General features: G+C 36.4%; 2 protein-coding genes across 2 annotated transcripts; both read right to left on the bottom strand.

Moving 5' to 3' along the window:
* Window positions 1-62: 62 nt before the first annotated feature.
* LOC144021082 (T-lymphocyte activation antigen CD86) lies at window positions 63-13,133 on the bottom strand. Its single transcript, XM_077525093.1, has 8 exons — window positions 12,986-13,133; window positions 7,851-7,930; window positions 7,296-7,628; window positions 5,713-6,027; window positions 3,236-3,364; window positions 1,726-1,764; window positions 1,590-1,646; window positions 63-1,515 (listed from the first exon to the last, which is right to left on the bottom strand). The coding sequence occupies exons 2-7, from the start codon at window positions 7,918-7,920 to the stop codon at window positions 1,591-1,593; spliced, it is 942 nt and encodes a 313-aa protein (XP_077381219.1). The 5' UTR covers window positions 7,921-7,930; window positions 12,986-13,133; the 3' UTR covers window positions 63-1,515; window position 1,590.
* Window positions 13,134-13,719: 586 nt separating this feature from the next.
* jpt1a (Jupiter microtubule associated homolog 1a) lies at window positions 13,720-19,381 on the bottom strand. The gene is made up of 5 exons (XM_077523708.1): window positions 18,909-19,381; window positions 16,692-16,834; window positions 15,786-15,880; window positions 15,128-15,155; window positions 13,720-14,911 (listed from the first exon to the last, which is right to left on the bottom strand). The coding sequence occupies exons 1-5, from the start codon at window positions 18,962-18,964 to the stop codon at window positions 14,778-14,780; spliced, it is 456 nt and encodes a 151-aa protein (XP_077379834.1). The 5' UTR covers window positions 18,965-19,381; the 3' UTR covers window positions 13,720-14,777.
* Between the last annotated feature and the right edge of the window lie 26 nt (window positions 19,382-19,407).

Here is a 19,407-nt window from a genome sequence, read left to right as displayed (position 1 = left end):
AATTCTGGTTTCACCCGCTGGTGTTCTCTACCCAGATGAAAAACAAGACGTAATACCATTGATAATGTATGGCAGGAATATCATTTAATACACAAACAAATTACTTGAGAGTTAAAAAAAAAAAAAGAAAAAAAAGTGTGGTTAACATTTTTTCCATCCTATCTGTGCATTACAATTTCCAGTAAAGTACATAAAACAACATACACCCACATTTCCCATGAAATACAAACTTTGCATTGCATTGTGCATATAAAATCAAAATCAAATTTGAAATTGTACATATTACAAATACATGAACAAATCACTTTCATAAAAAATTATACTTGAAACAACACAAACAAAACAAGCAAGCACCAGAGTTATACGTGAAATTAATGATTAACCATTTTGTCCTGCTGTTGAATTGTGTACTTTTGCACATGCTGATAAACCGCTGTTGTCTACGATGTGATGACGTATGTTTGGGTAGCACAAACACACGCACATACACAAACACAATGCCTGAACGAGTTAAGTAACGCGAGACAGGTTGTAATGATATAAATTTTACACTGTGTCATTTAGATTGGAGCCCCAATAAACGTTTAATTCCGTAAGACTACATTTATATTTTAATACTTGTCTGGAACACATATTGGACCCGGAAACTTGCAGTAGTTTATATTGGTTGCTTTCTAAGTGCTGCTACATATAGAGTCATGAATTGCTGAGTGTTGATTCACACACACACAAAAAAAAAGTTTAAAAAAAAAAGGTCATAAAGTATAAAAGAAGGGATTAGTAGCGTGGGAAGAGGCCTTCTTTTTGGCCTGGCTACCATTCGGGGTGACTGAGTTAAGTAGAAAGTGAAACAGAATTCAAATTGCATGCACAAACACACACACACAGTTCATGCCTGCTACTTAACAATGAAAAGCTTAAAAAGGACGGTTAAGTAACTATTTTAATCTTTCCAGTGTGTAAATGCTTCCAAAGTCCATAATCAGCTTTGATATATTCTCATCGGTTTCTATTTTACTCAGCAGCCAAAGTATTTCTGCTCCTCTTTGTTTATGGGTATTAATTAACATTTAATGGCTTAATGCGTGCAGATGATTGCTTTAATCATTAAAAAAAAAAAAAAAAAAAAAGAGGTCAGGTGTATCCCAGTCTCAAGTGAACTGCTTCCAAGTGTCCATGCTCAGAATGAATTTACAGCATTGCACTCATTAGGACTAAAAACATCACAATTGTTGTGACTTCTTTCAATGTGTCGTAAACAACGTACGCTGCACATTTTGTGAACATCTGGTGAAAAAAATACTTGGGAAGAGGATATTGAACAAAATAATTTCAATATGAGGGGGGTTGGTCCCAGTAAGATTATTGTTCTAAATTGCTCAGCCCCACAAATAACTGTACACGCAAAATTGTTCTTTTTTACCTATCAGGCTCAATTTACAGTAGCTTCCTATTATTCAGTGAAAATGCTGACTTGTGATTCCTGTCGGTAAGTCACGAGGTAGACAACGTCTCCTAACAAAAAGAAAGAAATGCATTAAAAGTGTCATAGTCACCAAACTAAGTCGACATTTATGCGTGATGAATACCTCATGCCTTGGTTTCCTGGCATTCGGGGATCACCAAAAGATGTTCCCGTGGACAACCTTTGGTTGAAGAACAAAAGGAACGTGAGGACAAGCTAAATTGTTTTAATTAAAAAGAGTCACATCTGCACAAGCTTACCTTGCTCTGGATCTGTTCCAGGTCGAGGAACCTGTTCTCCTGAAACAAAAATAACATCATGCTAATGAGAAGATTAACACATCCTGGGACGCAAACTGAACAAAATTTCCACTCAAACAACGGAAAGGAAAGTGTCCTTACCACACCCTAAGCCAGGGATCTAAACTGAGACTTAACAACAGTACACCCTAACCCAAATCGCCCAAAATAACCCAGGTTGGAAATAGGATTTAGCAGAATACTACCTAACGCAAACAACTGTTGAATAAACTACATCCTAAGAGTGTAAACTAGCCCGGGTATGGGCAACTGGTGGCCCACAGGCAAATACTCGAAAAATATATGCAAGGATCAACTGTAGTTTTAAGTTGTAATATTGCCATACAACACTAGATGGCAGAAATTGTATTTACATTGGGTCTTATATGCTACATCTCGAGTAGGCTCAATATTTATTTATTTATTTTATGGATTTGGAATGATATGCAGGACAAACAGAGCACCTCAATAATATTAACATTTTTTGAGTGAGTTGATTTTTGTAAAAAAAAAAAAAGAGTTGTTGCACAGTTTCTTGTTCAGCAGTTTTGTGCTGTCCTTGAATAGTTTTTTAATGCAACAAAACCCTTTGCACTGGGAAAAAAATCACAGTATTTGGTTATTTTGTTGCTTGCTTCAAACCTTTGTTGTTGGGTCTTTTATGCATGCGTTGAGTATTATGAAAATTTTAAAATATCAAAAGGACATATTTTGTCTATATTTAAAGTGGAATTTTTGTCAAACGTCTGTTTAGGAAGAAGAAAAATTGTGACCCCCTCCATCATTTTAGTTAACCCGAAAATCAAGATATAAACCGGAATACTAAAAAAAAAAAAATATATATATATATATATATATATATATATATATATATATATATATATATATATATATATATATATATATATATTGACACTTGGTTGTAAACTGGACTATACTAAGAATATACTAAAATATAAAGTAGCATGATCCAAATCCTGGCATCAAACCAGGAGATTAGACTAGTTGAAGGCTACTCCAAACTTTGGGATGTAAACTGGACTAACCCAGAAGTTAACCAGAAACCTAAGACTAACTCTAGTGTGCAAGATGGGAAGGATAACCCCCATTTAACTCCATGTTTATATTTTATCTGAGGTTATTGTGGGCTGCTGCACTTCCATTGACAATTATCAAAAGTGGCACAACATAACTGAAGTTGAGAGCATGCTTGAACTAGCATGGAATGAGATGTGGAAACTTGCCTGTGGCTGCAGCATAATCTTACTTCCTACATTTTGTTAATGTGACTTTCTCTTTGGGCTGAAATATGAATCCAATTCAAATTGTCATCACAATGTAGTAATTTGCAAATGCTGAAATTTTGAATTTGTTATTTATGGATATTGTTTTTTGCAACACAGATTAAGTTCATATTAAATTGCAATCACAATACTGAGGGAAAATGTATAATTATGTACAGTATACTTACTTTTACAATGCTTCCTCTTTAGCGTCAGATACAGCAAGAGTCCAACAATCAGCGACCCGATGACCACGACTGGTGCCACTACTTTTGTAGGCACATCCAAGCCTTTCACTTCTGGATCTCGTCCCTGCTCTACACAGGTAAACAATACACAGCAGATTTAAATTCCTTTCACTTAAAGAAACAAAATCGTTTTACTTTCTTTTTCTGCCTAGAAGGAGTTTGAGTGGTCAAACATTGTTCCAGTAATTTCCCTTTTGAAAGGAACCTGTGGCTTTCCTTCCCCACATGCAAGAGCATTATAGTAAGTATACTATATAAATCAATACAAAAGACAGCTACAGTACATTTTTAATGCAATTCAATTCATTAAAGTGGAATTCAACCTTAACTCTTTGACCGCCAAAAACGTTTAATAACGTTTAGTAAAATCACAACGTATGCCACCATAAACGTTAAATGACGTCAACTAAGTTTTTTATTTTATTTATTTTTCTCAGTGCAACATCTATGTGCAGCGTTGCCTGGTCAATGGGTTGTGGAATCAAAAACACTAACTATAGCCAGCAGATGGAAGCATTGTATCTCTTTTCGTGAATGATCAAAGCCTTTGTCATATCATTGTTTTTTTTGGTTGTTGTTTTTTTTTGATAACGTGTGGCAGTAAAAGAGTTAAACACATTTTGACAATAATACAGTATGTTATATGTAACCTCACTAGTCTAAACATGACATTCTGGTTAACATTTTTTTGTGGAATATGAGTAACTTATGAAGCAAAATCCAAACATTTTGATCCATCTCAGGGGGCGGACATTTTGCCACTTGCTGTCGATTGAAGATGACATCACAGTTGCGCAGGGCTCAGGCAACGGCCAATCACAGCTCGCCTGTTTTCTGAAGCTGTGCTGTGATTGGTTGTTACCTGAGACTTGAGCAACATTGATGTCAGCAACTGTGATGTCAACTTCAGTCGACAGCAAGTAGCAAAATGGCCGCCTCCTGAGATGGATAAAAATGACTGGATTTTGCTGTTTAACTCATATTCCATTAATGCAATATTAACCAGAATGCCATATTTGGACTAGTGGGGCTACATAGAACATATTATTATAAAAAAAAAAAAATAAATAAAAATAAAATAAAAAAGTGGGGGTTTCCTTTCCTCTTAAAAGGGACAATGTGTAGAATTTAGTTCCATCTAGTGGTGAACTAACAGAATGCAACAAACTAAGTTCGAAGTGAGTGCATTTTGAAGCACGTGCACTACGGTGTCTCAGAGAGACCACACTTTGCAAGCATACCACCAATTACTACATTCTGCTTTGGGTATCCGTAGCAGAAGGTTTGTGGCGAAATGTAAGGCGCACCTTTGCCATATAATTAGCAATGACTAGACCTATGATTATATGAAAATGGAAGTTAATGTGATAAAAACATTTTTTTTTGTATATTACTGAAATTAAGAGCGAATTTTTAAAATTAACATTGGAAATTCTACACCCTATCTCTTTAACATAGCAATAAATCAAAGCATGTAATGAAATGGTCCTCGTTCCACTATCATTCAAATTTTCCCCAACCGTACATTTTGCATTACATTAACAACACCATGTCCTACTAAAAAGAAAAATTAAATAAAATTTCTGAGTAAATGGGGGGAAAAAATCTGCACCATAAGGGGAAGTTGCAACACTTATGCAATTAAATGCATTAAGGTTGTGACCATGTTATTGTGAAACTAGTTGAGTGACATTACAGGAAGTTTAATCACACCTGGACCAGCATGTGGCCTTTTCTTGTTTTTGTTTAGTTTATTTTTGTAGTAGAGTTACATTGAAAGGTTAGAGGAATCCGATGTAAAGATATAGTGTGATGCACTGCAGCGATAAAGCACATCAGATGCAAAAGCAAGCAAAACAAATGGAGCAAGTCGCGACCATCCGTCCAGTTCTGATAAAACTATGACTTTTATCTCTTCTGGAGTCACCCTTATTTACGAGCTTTTGTCAAATCTAAGCCACGCCCCCCCCCACCAACGTGGCATCTTTCACTACTAATAGATGCACTCGTTGGTTTCGGACAAACCACTGATGCTGCAACTTGGCAAGAATTATTGTTGAGATTGCAAACCTGATGAACTTGACAGATTGGATTAAAAGAAACTGCTCATCATGATGGCGAAAATCTAAAAACAAATACCTTTTTTTTTTTTCCCTCCAATGTACCGCAAAATGTTCCTGTTTCATTTCTGGCTGTACTAGTTCCAGCTTGTCTTTCACTACCGCGCAAATTTTGTTTTGCATTGGAAGGAACATTAATCAAACTTCTTCTCACGCTCTTAACACACCTTGTTCATAATGCTTGCTGTTTTGGAATAAGTCGGACACAAAAGAGCCAAAAAAAAAAAAAAAAAAAGGACAACATATGTCAAATTTAGACACATTCTTGAAAATAAATATCAGAATCTGTTGACCCACCTGCAAGATGGGTCATCTTGGGTATCATCAAACTGGCCTCGTCGTCTTTGCCGCCACTAACGTTGAACACCACGCAGGTGTACTTGGAGGAGTCCCACCCTTGCGACAGAGTCAGCTCGGTGGAAAGGCTGAACAGTCCGTTTTCCAGCACCCTGGCCACCGTTTCGGCACTCGCGTCCTCCTGCGCGTTGGCCCCGACAAACCAGCCCAACCGGCCCTTGGGGTAGCCGCCTTCCGAGCGGCACGTCAGGGTGACTTTGGAGTTCGGGGTGACGTTCGCCGTGGTGGTGTGGATGCTGGGAGTGTTGTATTTGGCTGAGAGAGACAGTGAATGGGAGAATTACACTCACAGGCAATTTTATGCACACCGAGTTGTTTGTTTTTAAGTACATGCCGATACCAAGTATCAAACCGATATCTCGGCAATATATTATGAAGAAAAGAAAAAAATACAAATGGTCTCAATTAGCTTTTTAAAAAAAAAAATTAAAAAAAAAAATCAATAAAGGTATAACGTTTTATATGGCCATAAGTCAGCAGTTGTTTAAAACAAGTAAAAAATAAAAAAATTAAAAAAAAAATTTAAATAGTGAAAAAACATTTTCAGTTGATTTTTCAGCTGAAAATCACGTGATCGTCCCTGATTTCCGACCCCTTGATCGGATCGGGACAACTAGTTATAGCAAAAACATTATATTGGCACTATAAAAAAAAAAAAAAAAAAGAAGTCAAAATTACTCAAAAATGTTGCAATCTAATTGGGATATAACAAGAAAAAACACGTAATTTTGATTAGATAAAATCTTATTTCAAAAAGAGAGCAATAAATTTAGTATAGAATACCTCAATTTTAAAAGAATTAAGTCTGATTTTATAGGCATAAAATTATAAAGAAAAGTCATAATTTTGCAAAAAAAAAAGGTTGTAGAAAGTCATCATTCGACAGAAATTAAAAATAATAAATAATACTATTTTAAAAAAACTCACCTTAAAAAACTCAAAGTCCCCTGACAAGAAAATGTTGAAATATTACACGAAAATCTAATAAAAAAATTTACAAATTAAATTCTGATTTTTACAATTTCTATTGAAATAACACAAGAAAAGAAACGGGGCTTTAAATAGAGTAAAATTCTGAATTTTAGGAAGAAAATAAAAATTATAAATTAGAAAATAAATAAGTTGTAACATTATGACAAAAGAGAATTCTGCAAGTTTTAAATTTTACTGGCATCAATTCATAATGATAAACATATGTAAACGTATTTTTTATTTTTTTTTTGTAATTCAAGTGGCTTTATGAAAACAGGTATAAAAAAAAAAATTCCAATAAATTTTCAATTTTATGCTAATTCAAATTAATATGAAAAGAAAACACATGCAAAAACAATTATGTAATGAGACAAGAAAAGCACAAATTTAGCAAAATATTTTTTTAAAACTAGACTTTTTTTTTTATGAGAATAAAGTCATAGTCATAGAAAAAGTTTTTTTTTCCTAGATATTTTTTTTTTAGGTTTTATTTCAAATGAAAGTGAAATATTAGGGCATGTTGAGAATTTGCGGCGTTACACGACTCTCACCCGTTACACGAAGGCTGGCTGAGCTGGTGTATGAGCCGCTGTCGGTTATCACCATGCATGAGTAGTTGCCATGGTCGGTCACGCTGGTGTTGGCGATTAGCAGGGACACGTTCAAGGACTTGCTGTTCCATGACGGTTCAGCAAACGAATAGCCTGGCGAGGACTTCCGTATGTTATAGTGAACCAGCAGAACCTCTGAACCGTTTTTCTTCCAAACAATGGTCTCCACAGTTAGATCATTCACCACCCGTGACGTCATGATCATGCATTCCACCACAGACGGTTGACCGTACTGGCCCAAGCTTTCTTTGTTACAGTCCAACTTCACGGAAGCTGTGGGAAATAAAAGGACATTTCTTCAAGTCACAAAATAATTTGCCCTCCTCTCCTCATTTTTTTTTTTTTTTTTTTTTGCATTATGTGTTTGTTCCAGCCAATCATGTGTTTGAATGATGATTTTAGCCTTAGCAAGAGATTAAATAACTTGTATCGCTTTAAAATAAATAGGATTGACATGAGATGCTTTTGTGTAGATTGTATAAGAGTAGAACTTGCGGTTCAACACATTTTGCCCACTAACGCAGACCATCGTCAGCAGCCACAACACGATACCAGCTGAGGCCATTGTAATTTACCTGCAAATAGACATGGGAGGAGTGGTTTCACATAACACAAAACCAAATCTGTAGCAAATCTGTAATCAGTAGAGTTGTTAATGTCAGTCTAAACACTGGCCCCATTGAAAAGAACATTTGTAATGTTAAGGTATTTTTTTAAATACAGTAAGTCCTCATCTAGAAATCTAGAACCTGTCCTCAGGCATTTGATAAAAAAAAAAAAAAAAAAAAAAAAAAATCAACTATTTGCATTTTTTGTTATACAGTTAGGCCCAAAAATATTTGGACAGTGACGCGTTTTGTTATTTTAGCTGTTGACCAAAAACATATCCAGGATACAATCATATAATCAACATAGAATTAAAGTGCAGACTCTCTGCTTTAATTTGAGAGTATTGATAACCAAATTGGAGAAGGGTTTAGGAATTACTCTTAGCATTTTAGCTCTTTAAAATGTAGCTGTCTCTTTTTCCAGGGGACCAAAAGTAATTGGACAATTGACTCAGAAGGCTGCAAAAAAAAAAGAAAAAAAGAAAATAAAAACAAAGACCCTTCCCTCATTAATCACTGTCCAAATATTTCTGGGCCAAATTGTACTTCTATTTTTCTATTTCTATTATTAGGAAAACACCTTTTTTTTTTTTTTTTTATGAAATTGGGACCTGAGGTGATAATTCTTAAAAAGCTTTAGGTGAATAGGAGCAATGATTAAGCCATTCATCGACGACTGGTGTGGAATTTGTAAGCTTGTGTGTGTCTTTTGTAGTTTGTTTGGCTCCAGAAGAGGCCACCCTTCCAGCTATTCAAAGCGTTTGTGCAATCTGATAACCATCTCTGTTTTCACTTTTCTTTTCAGAAGCACGACCATTATAGTTGATTATTCAGCGAGGGAAGTTGCTGTTGCCCTGTTAAGGGAAATGAAGCATTTTTACCAGGTGGACAGGATCTTAAAACCAACTCATACATGAACTGGTCCAAATATTCCTAATATATATACATGTGTATATCACAGTAGATGTTTTTGCAATATTTAGCATTTTAGTTGCAATTTTCACAATGTTAAGGACACGTTAAACATTTGATTTTTTTTTTTTTAAAGTGAGTTTCTGTTTTTGTGAATTCCATCTTAATTTTTAGTTTTGCATGTGAAATTAAATTGTTTTCCCCCTGATAGTAAAACAACTACAGTGCATATAAAAAAAAAAGTCTACACAGCCCTGTTCAAATGCCACGTATGGTATTAAAAAAAAGGAGACGAAGGTAACTTATTTCAAACATATTTCAACAATTCATGTGATCTATATCTTGTCTTGTACATATGCAACTGGAAAAAAAAAACACAATAAAGGTTTTCAAGAGGTGAAGAAAAATAAATAACTGAGATAATGATAAATGTGCATAACACCTTTTTATTATTAACTAGTGTTGTTCCGATACCGATACTGGTATCGGCAGAGGTGCCGATACTGCATTAAAACAGTGGTATCGGTATCGGTGACTACTCACAAGTAACATGCCGATACCATTAATTCCAACGCTAATATAGGATTTTGGATGCAGCATCTTGTCTTGCTGGTGCACAACATTCACTGGTATGTGACATGTTCACTGCATGCCGATCTAAGATATCCTATTGGCCCTTGAATGCTCTGAACCAATAGCAGGAAAGCTTTTTCATGTTGAGGGAAAAAAAAAAAAAAACTTAAGTATCGGTATGGTATCGGTATCGGCCGGTACTGAAAAGCTGGGTATCGGTATCGGGAGCCAAAAAACGTTATCGGAACAACACTATTATTAACCTCATTATTTTCCACTTTTGAAAGAAAATCAGTTAGGTTTTACAGGTTTAAAGGTGAGAGGTGTCATGTGAAGTCTATTTTAAACATCTGACATTTAAACATTCAGTACAGTAAGTTTGTAACCACAATCTTTCCATTTACACACGACTAGTACTTCCTCAATTATAAACATACGCTTTATAAACCAGTTCTTTACAGTGTCAGTTCTACTCTAGACTAGATACAGTTATAATTGCACTAAATGGTAACTAAACCTGTTGAGCAGCATATGACGACAGAATGGAAAAACAAACCGTATGCAACAAGGGTCATAGAGACAATAATGACAAGCTAGTGGCTGTTTACATTAACAGTTTATTTAACCTACAGGAAAGGAGTAAGAAGTAAGTTTCCCGTGTCTGCTATTCCTCAACTTCACTCATCAAAAAGTCTTGTTGTTTTTTCAGTGACCAAAAAATGTTCAGGAAAGTAAAAGTCTAACAAAAGCTCTGAGGTCAAATCATGCGAGGATTGAAATGGTGAGTGCTGCCAAATATTTTTTTTTCTTTTTCTTTTCTTTGTGTTGCCGCCACAAATTGGTGCCAGTGATGGTAAAAAGCAAAAGTGTGATGAACAAGGAAATGGGCTGCACAATACAATATGGTTAAAATGTATCATTTTAGGATACACCAAAAGAAGCAAACAAGCTAATTTTATAGTACCGTCATTTCCACCCTTTCTACTTCAGTTGTTGCCATATTAACAGAGAAGTAAGTACAGGAGACCCTCATCGTGCTCCTCCATTGTGTTGATTTGTTCAATATGGTCTTTTTATTTATTTATTTTGCAATTTCCCATGGTTTGGGTTTCAATATGAGCACTGTATGTAAAAGCAGATTATGAGCAGTGGTGTCCAAAGAGCGCAGCTGTGAGGGAACAGCTCCACCCCCACATTCTTTCAAGGGATGGAGTGCTCATGTAATAAAAAAAAAAAAAAAAAAAAAAAAAAAAAAAAAAGTGCCAAGGAATAAGGGGAGAGTCGGTGGCCTGATTACAAAAAAAAAGAAAAAAAAAAACACTCCTGATGGGGTCAATACAGAGATTTACGGCACATGCAAAATTGATTATTTTTCGTGATCCACTTCACTAACGGGCCATAACAAACCCATATCACATTTGTTTCAGTTGTTTTTGTCTTTAGGATTATAAAAAATATGTAGTGGCCTGAAAAGTCCCAATATTTCATGAAAGTCGTACTTTTTAAATTTAGTTTAGGTTAATTATTTTGACCCAGTAGATTGGGTTGAAGATTGGTTTTGGGCCGGTTGACGAGCAAATTTATTTTATGACAAAAAAAATCTGAATAAAAAGTTTTAAAGTTTTTTTTGCGGAAAAAAAAAAAGAAGTCATGGTTACAGAGGAAAAAGCAACATGAGGATGAAAAAAATGTAAAATAAAATCACAGTTTTTTTTTCATTAGAAATTAAAATTTCATTTTTTTTTTACATAAAAAATATTATGATTATGATTATTATTATTATTTACAATCATTTCATAATGTTGGAAGAATAAGGTCCCAAGTTTGTAAGAATATGTTCTTAAGACAAAAACCCGTTGAAAATAAATGATAATTAAAAAAAAATGGCAATTACAATCCAAAAGTAAAATCTAGTAGTAATAAATATATAATATGACGTTAATAAAGTTACAGAAAGGAAGAATGCATTTTGTCAGCATACTTTTATTAGATGGACCTCTCTCACTTTTGACCATTAACAACGTTATTTATTATTATTACTAAAACTGAAACACTGAACACAGTAATTGCTTGAAGAGGGGCAAAGTTATTTTTACTCTTCATGGCATACCACACTTCACAGCATGTAAACACTGATAAACAATCCTGCAAGGTGACCTAGTTGTGCCAAGTGCCTGCACTATTGAATTTGGTGGTTCTCCAAAATTGAACCTGGCTATCAATAAATGATGCTGCATCATTTTAAACAAGTTTAGCAATGAAACAAAAATGCTAATCCAGATATTACTTCTCTCATGCAATTTCTCATGAACAGTTGTACAGGTGAGGCTAGGCTACTAACTTGTCAAAAATATTTGTGGCTTGACAGCACATACTTTGGGTCAAAAGTTTACAAACGTGTCTGAATCACAGCTGCGACCGCAGCAAAATCTTTGGCAATGTTCAGCGTCATTTCCAGGCTGCTTTCTTGTCATACAGAAAACCATGTGGTAATGATTCCACTCATTTTGGATGTTTCTTACCAGGAGCTAAACTAGCTAGTTTCTTAAAAAAAAATAATTATATATATATATATATATATATATATATATATATATATATATATATATATATATATATATATATATATATATATATATAATAACTATAGTCAATTACAATTTGAAGTCTGGAATGCATGCTCAATCGGATTCAGGTCAGATGATGGATTTAGCCATTGTATAACATTCCACTTTTTTTCTTTTTTTTCTTTTTTTAGAACTTATTGTTATGCTTCAGATCACTGTCCATCTGCACTGTGAAGCGCAGTCACATGAGTTCAGAATGATATGGCTGAAAATGAGAACATGATATTGCCTGAAACACTTCAGAATTCAACTTACTGCTTTGGTCAGCCGTCACATCATCATTTAAATGCAAAAGGAAGAAGTTCCATTGTCAGCCATATGTGCCCACGAAATGACACCGGCACGCTAAAGTAGTACGGCCATTTTGGATAAAGTTATGGTTTACCAGTGAAATGTTAGGAAGAAATTTAGTGGAAATAATAACGTTTTGTTGACATAATAATGTTTGTAATATCAGTTTGTACAGATTTATTTTTATTTTTTTAACAAAATGAACAGAACAAATCCATTTAGCACTTTATTTTAGATGGAGCCCCCAGCCCTTGAGTTTGACACCGTGATTTGCATGCATGTTTTTGGATTGTGGGAGGAAGCTGGAGCAAAAAACTCGAAAAAGCACAGGATGAAAATGTTAAAACTGGAGGTTGAGATTCGAACCCTAAATGGAAAGTCCCTGGCCTGGACGCAAAAAGTTTGAAACCCCCCTGGTCCAATCATGACAACTCGTCTTTATAATTATTATTTAATTATTATAATTAAGTTATTAGATGGCAAGTGCCACACGACACCATAGCGAAAGTGCTGCAACTGAGCGCAGTGAGTTTACCTTGCACGTAAATAAGGCGAACACGTTACACACCTGAAGTTTACATAAAGGATCAAACACGCATTAGTAAACATGTTGACTCACCTAAAGCATATTATCATTGATGGACGCTTGTTAACGTAAAGGCAGTGTGCGACGGACGACTGTACTCCACTTTCCTCTTGGCTCGGCAGCAGCGCCACAATCTTCGTTGTCTCAAGGCTGACTGGCAGATTGCCTGTGGTGATTCCCGACCGCTTCTTTGGGTTTACTTTCACTTTCGGTATGAATACAAGAGAGGCAGGACTAAACATGGCAGGACGAGGTTCTGGGCTTTTATTAGATTTTTTTTTAAATGATATTGTCGTGGTTATTGGAGGTTGAAGAGGGTTGATGCTAAGGCAGGGTGAGAGGGGGCTAAGTTTAACTCGTGTAAAGCACTTTTTTTGTAATTAAAAACTAACTGAAACATTTATTAAATGTCAATTGAAGAATAGCCCCCCCAAAAAAATGTATCAGACCAGTAACAGGTTTTGAATAAGTTATATTACAGAACTACGCAATACAAAGTTGTTCTCAAAATGTCGACTTTCCAATGTCCTTTATTTTCAAATGACTTGAGAAAGATTTATGAGAGAAAAGATTATTCATGCAATTTTTAAAAAACATCTTTCAGGGGTAGCTGTAATATTCCTTTGTACTAACTAGCAGACCAGAAACGCTGCATTTTTAAAAACCACCTTCTGTAATTTTGTCTCAAATTCTCCTCATTCACGTTTTTTTTTTTTTTTTTTTAAAGGAATTCATGTTATTTCCACAAGCGAATGAGGACAAGCAACCATGGTCTGAATTGATTTTTAATGTCAATTTTCCATTTGTGCCATTTCTTCAATTCAAACGTCTGCAAGCGACTTTAACATCCAGCATGAGGACAAAAAAAAGGAACGACAACAAAAACTGTACAGGATGCCACCGGAAGTATTGACAGTTGAACGTCACACGCAATAATCTGGCTGTTTGGCGTCTCTGTTGCCCATCGAAGCAGTGAGATCGTGAACATTTGAAGAAACAAAGGCTGAGCTGTGTCATAAGGTCACTTGTCAAATGTAGGACAGGTTGTTTAACATCAGGCCCAACAACAACATTCTGCTGGTTTGCAACGTAACGCAAGGACACGATGTCTCTGCTTTTCATGCAACCAGAAAATCCAACCTTGACTGAGTTTGGAACGCAAAAGAGGCACACTTCATTTCATTTCAGAGCGGTAAAACATCGAGAGGTTAGCCACAATACAAAAAGGACAAATTTGGAATACTGGGGATTATTGATGTTCTTCTTAAGTATTTTTTTTAATACCATAACCAGTAAAAAGGTTGAAATTTCCATGCAGTCACAGTACAACAACATGTTTCTATCACACAAAAATATTAAAAAAGGCTGCACAGTAAGTTTCTCATCACTTGTAATTCAGATTCAGGACCAAACGGGCATGCGGGGAGGTTCTAATCCGATCAAAATTGAAAAGTGAAAGCTTTCTGTTGATGTTTGTGTTGTCGCCTGCAGTTTGTGCCTTGTCATGGGGAAAAAATGTGGGGCGAATTAGCGTACGTTGATACGGGGTTGGACGAGATCCTTGCGGCTTCTCTGCGGGTGAAGGACCAAACGGAAAGACATAAAGTGCTTCTGTCAAAATAAATAACAACGGTACATAATGGTTCCAAAGAGGAGGTATCAAAACAATGCACTTGAGATGTGGAGGAGGACTGGCACTAAGGGAAACATCAGAGGGGAGGTCCGAGGTACCGTTACGGGGGGGGTCCCAGTTTGAGATGTATGGAGGAAAGGAGAAAGCGGGGAGGGGGAGGTGGTGATGGCGGTGGGCTCGCTTGGCAGCAATTTAACCCAGTATGAGGCTGGACTTTCCTCCGGGGGGATTCCTTCGTCCGGAGGGTGGTCCCGCTGCCGGATCCTCAGCTGGAGGGGTGTCATCTTGGCGCTCGGGAGCAGCTGCTGCCTCAGCCGAGTCATTGCCTGTGATAATGAGAATTGTATTAAATCACAATCGCAACATTAAGGAGGTGGGTGGGGGGAGTTCACAATTCAATTATTTTTCAAAACGTTAAGCCCTCATAGTTTTTTTTTTTTTTTTTTTATTATAACTTAGCAGAAATACAGCAATGCGCATGCAACAGGCAAAGCTTGTTTGTTAACATGATGACGTGATGATGGGGAAGGAAACATACTCACCATTGTCACATACAGGCGTGTCTCCATCCTAATAAAAAAAAAAAAAAAAAAAAAAAAGGAAAGGAAGGACATTCTGTATCAAAGCCCACAATGGAAATTCTTACTTGAATCATAAATACTCATGATACTAATATTATCTTCTGTCAAAACAATTACTGACCCGTTTAGTAATGGTTTCCTATTTTTATCTAAAAAGGGAGATGACGCGTGAATGTTGAAACTTAATATGCAAATTTCATCATTGACAGAGACGATGCTGAAAGTCAAACACTTGTATGCTATGTGACCTTGTACGACCAGAATAAGCCGCAAACGTTCCCACCATTTTCTTGCTTGTACTCTTGGCAAGACGAGAACAATGTAAACAAATGAAAGCTAAGTGAAGCAGAAGCGGGGAGATTTCACTTCCTGTTTTCATTTCTCCCTCCTTTAATTTAGTGCAATGTGAGACAACTATTGTAAAGTAAACAATATCCAGATGTGTACATTACTGCCCATCTGTACTTGCATCAATGTAAATAATAAACTTTATGTAAATTCAATAATTGCAAAGTGTGAACAAGATAAAAGGGAGAGGGAAGTATTTGTGTACTTCTGCTTCAGTCTGCATGTTGCGCTTCCCTGTTGTGCGTCTCATGACCAGGAAACTGATCTTTACCAATGAGGGGGCATCCGATGAGTTCACAGCGTTGGTGGCGCCTCTCCTAAGGGGGGCTGACGACTCACCGCACAGGACGCCCGTCGGCTTCCCACCTGGAAAACGAGGACGTTGTGACAGACCAGCTTGCAAGACACTTGCGTCATATTATCTATGCAATGTCTTTGCGATCTTTATGCAATCATTTAGAAGGAAATTGTGAGTCTAGTCTGGACACCATCAGGAAAAGTTGACCGCTAATAGTGATACAAACACTATCATTTAGTTCACACATACATCATATCTACATTACACATGAAATAGTGTCTTAAAAGTCACTTAAAGGTAATGCTTCAACATTATGCCATGACTAAACAAGGACAATTTATGCTAAACGGTTAGCAATCACGATTAGCATTAGCGCGCTAGCGATTACCACTTAAGGTGCACAAACACTATTATTTCGTTTACACAAACATTTATATGAAAGCTACACATGTACAGTAATAGTGTCTTAAAAGTGACTAACAAACAATGCTTCAACATTATTCCATGTGTAAACAAGAGTACAACTAGCTGTTAGCTACTTGAGGTCAAGAACTTTCTGTCCCTGTCTTCTTCTGGTCACGTTTAGTGTATGGCTGCCCTCTAGTGGTTAAGTGATGAACATCTAAAACCAAGTGGCAGGTTATATTTTGGAATTACAGCCCAAGTGTAGCCCATAAAACATGGACGGCCCAAACATGGTTCTGGCTGAGTTTCGAGGCAGAAAGTATAAGTCGACTTATCCGACTTGGTCGACTTTGTGACAAAACAGAAAATTATCAGTATTGGTATCAGCTTGGTGGAAATGATATAATATGTTGGGGTTTAGTGATTACTTCATATTTAATCTTTATACCGCAAAATTGCATTCATGGCGAGTACCTGGCGGATTATTCCGCCTATTAGCGTAGGGGTCTTCCGGCTCGGCAAAAACGCTGGAGGCCATCTTGTCTTTGCGGACGGGAGGTTTGTCCTCGTCGGCGCCAAAAGTGATGTTGGAGGCGCCGCCCGGAGGACGCAGAACCCTGAGAAGAAAAACGTGCAGCATCATGTCAGTTGGACAGCAGTGATTGTTTCCTATCTGACGGCAACAGGTTATGCAACTATACTGCATTGTAATGACATCGGTGATGATCAGGAATTGTGTTCTTAAGTTCTGAAAGTGGCAGCCGCACTATCATTACACAACACTGCTACGGCTACTAATAGTGGGAGCAATTAATAGAATACAGAGAAGTCATGCTAACCACTAGCCTATCAAAAAATGCAATAAATAAATTATTAAATGTAGCTGGAGTCACGTCATAGCAGAAAATAACCTTCCAGTTCCATGAAGAACAAATTAACACGAAAATTAATACGTCTCGAGAGAAAATTATATGCAACCCCTAGCAACAGTAGTAAGGTCATTCCAAAGTGCAACATCTTGGTTTTCAGAAACACTAAAAAAATAAAAAAATAAAAATAAAAAAAAAATATTGTGGTGGTTAGTAAATGTTACTTTTGCCAGTCAATTTTCTTTCCTTAATTGGGCACCTGCCTCAAATTACATCTGCTCGTTAGTCAGAAGTTAAAAACAGTGCAGTTATCATCACACCTTGGACTGCTGGACCAAGTGGATTTAACTTCGCTAAGAGACTGCACAACCCAATCAGAAATACTGTCATTATAATTTTTAGATAACAGGATTCAATTTATACCAGGATATGAATTTTAGGCCTATATGAACCAGCCCTCATGCAAACAAATGATCAATATCATTTTGTTAACAGTAATTAGATTGCATCAAAACAATAACATCATATTGCCGTATGTGAAACTTCATGATGTGTGGTAATCATGAGAAAAAATTATATTTTGTATTAAATTCTTCCTATTATTTCTTTTTGTATGCTTAATTCACAAGAAGGCTTTGTTCTTAAATATTTTTTGTCCAATGTATCAAGTACTGCATAATACCTAATAAATAATTTTGATGCACAAGTGTCAAAGAGTACCACACATTTATCTGAAGGAGACTTCTGTTTGCCTGAAGCAGACAAGTGTGTTAATGCTTTGGCCAAGTAACAAGATTTTGCACTTGCCTTGCCGCATGGCTGGTTGTGTATTTTCATATGTCATATTGTCATATGCTTGTCAAACCTCCACAACTTAATGCTCTTTTTCAGTTGCCAGTTACACACTGTGCTGCTGCTTTTACGTCACACTCTTTAACAAGTTGGAGTGGAACCTAACAGTACCCCCTGGTGAAAATATAAAGGTTAGTACAGCTAACTAGATTTGTCATTGGAGTGTCTATTTGGGGAGAGGTGTTTACTTTTTCCAAGTACTTCAAGAGCCAAACTAACAACGTGTGGGCTGGTGGCCATACTTGAGGTCAGTTTGCTCTCAAACCCTGGACATTAAGTACAGTACTATCAAAAAATAAATTCTTCTTACCAAGTTAGTGTTTTCACTTTTTTTTTTTTTACCATAACATTCTTCATATTCATGGCGGCAGTAATCCTTACATCACTTAAAAAAAAACAGCTTGTACCATGTCAATCGTCTTTAAAAAAAAAAAATGTAATCAATGGACTAATGGGTTCATCGTCATAATTAATGATCGTTTCGGTTTCAAAATTAGACAGTGACCTCTTTGTTGCCTTTCAAAGTGATGGGGAAACCCACACGACGTGGCCCCACCCTACCAGTACTGGAACATCCCACCCTGCGAAGGCCAACGTTACGTTTTCTTTTCGTTTCGGTTTTCATGAAAATTGATACCAACAGTACATCGGTCAATAGGATGAATGATGAATTGAAAAAGGCAGTTACAGTTGAAAAATACTGGTGTATTTCGTTAATGGCTAGCTAACTGCAAGGTGTACAAAGGAACATGTGCTGCAATGCTAGTAGCTTTTTTATGCTCCTTCAATGAGGCCTTTATTTTAGCAGTACGACTACGTTCCTAATTTCTATACGACTCAAAAAAATAATACTGGCAAAGGGTTCAGAACCAGAAGAGGACGTTTAGGATGTTCACGACGATAGTCTGGCTGGCTAACGGCATAATGGTGGTAGTGATGGAAAGCACGGATATTTTTATTTATTTTTTACCTGGAGCTGTTTTTAGCACCGGGCTCCATCCCTTGATATGTCGTCGTGGTCGTCATTTTCACAGTCGTCGCAATAAAAACAGAACGGAATATACTTGCGTTCTAGTCTGAAGTGTGGCGTATTTCAACGCCTCATCTTTGTCCGTCCAAAGCAGTTGCTGCTTCAATCAACCTGCTTCCGATCTCGGTGTGATTTGTTAAGTTCGATGCTGTGCACGACAAAATGTCACTTCCGGCGCTACCTTGAAAATAAAGGTACCCCACCCCCATCGATAATGAAAGGGACCACTTCCGTTCATTTGTGGTCTGTGCTCGTGTAGGGTCAATTGACAAAATTACGGCAGGTCATTTTTTGCAACAAAATTCGTTTTTACGCCTTACATCATTTTAAGCGATATATTACCAAAACATTTTAAAACAAAAGGTCACACCTATGGACTTTCATTTTGGGGAATTCAATATATATTTTTTTGTCCATAATTTTTTTTTTGTTAAATGTT

This window comes from Festucalex cinctus, chromosome 6 (genome assembly GCF_051991245.1).
Source record: "Festucalex cinctus isolate MCC-2025b chromosome 6, RoL_Fcin_1.0, whole genome shotgun sequence".
In the NCBI taxonomy this organism is placed as follows: domain Eukaryota; kingdom Metazoa; phylum Chordata; class Actinopteri; order Syngnathiformes; family Syngnathidae; genus Festucalex; species Festucalex cinctus.
Note: the sequence above shows the minus strand (reverse complement) of the source record. Positions and strands in the feature narration are given on the sequence as shown.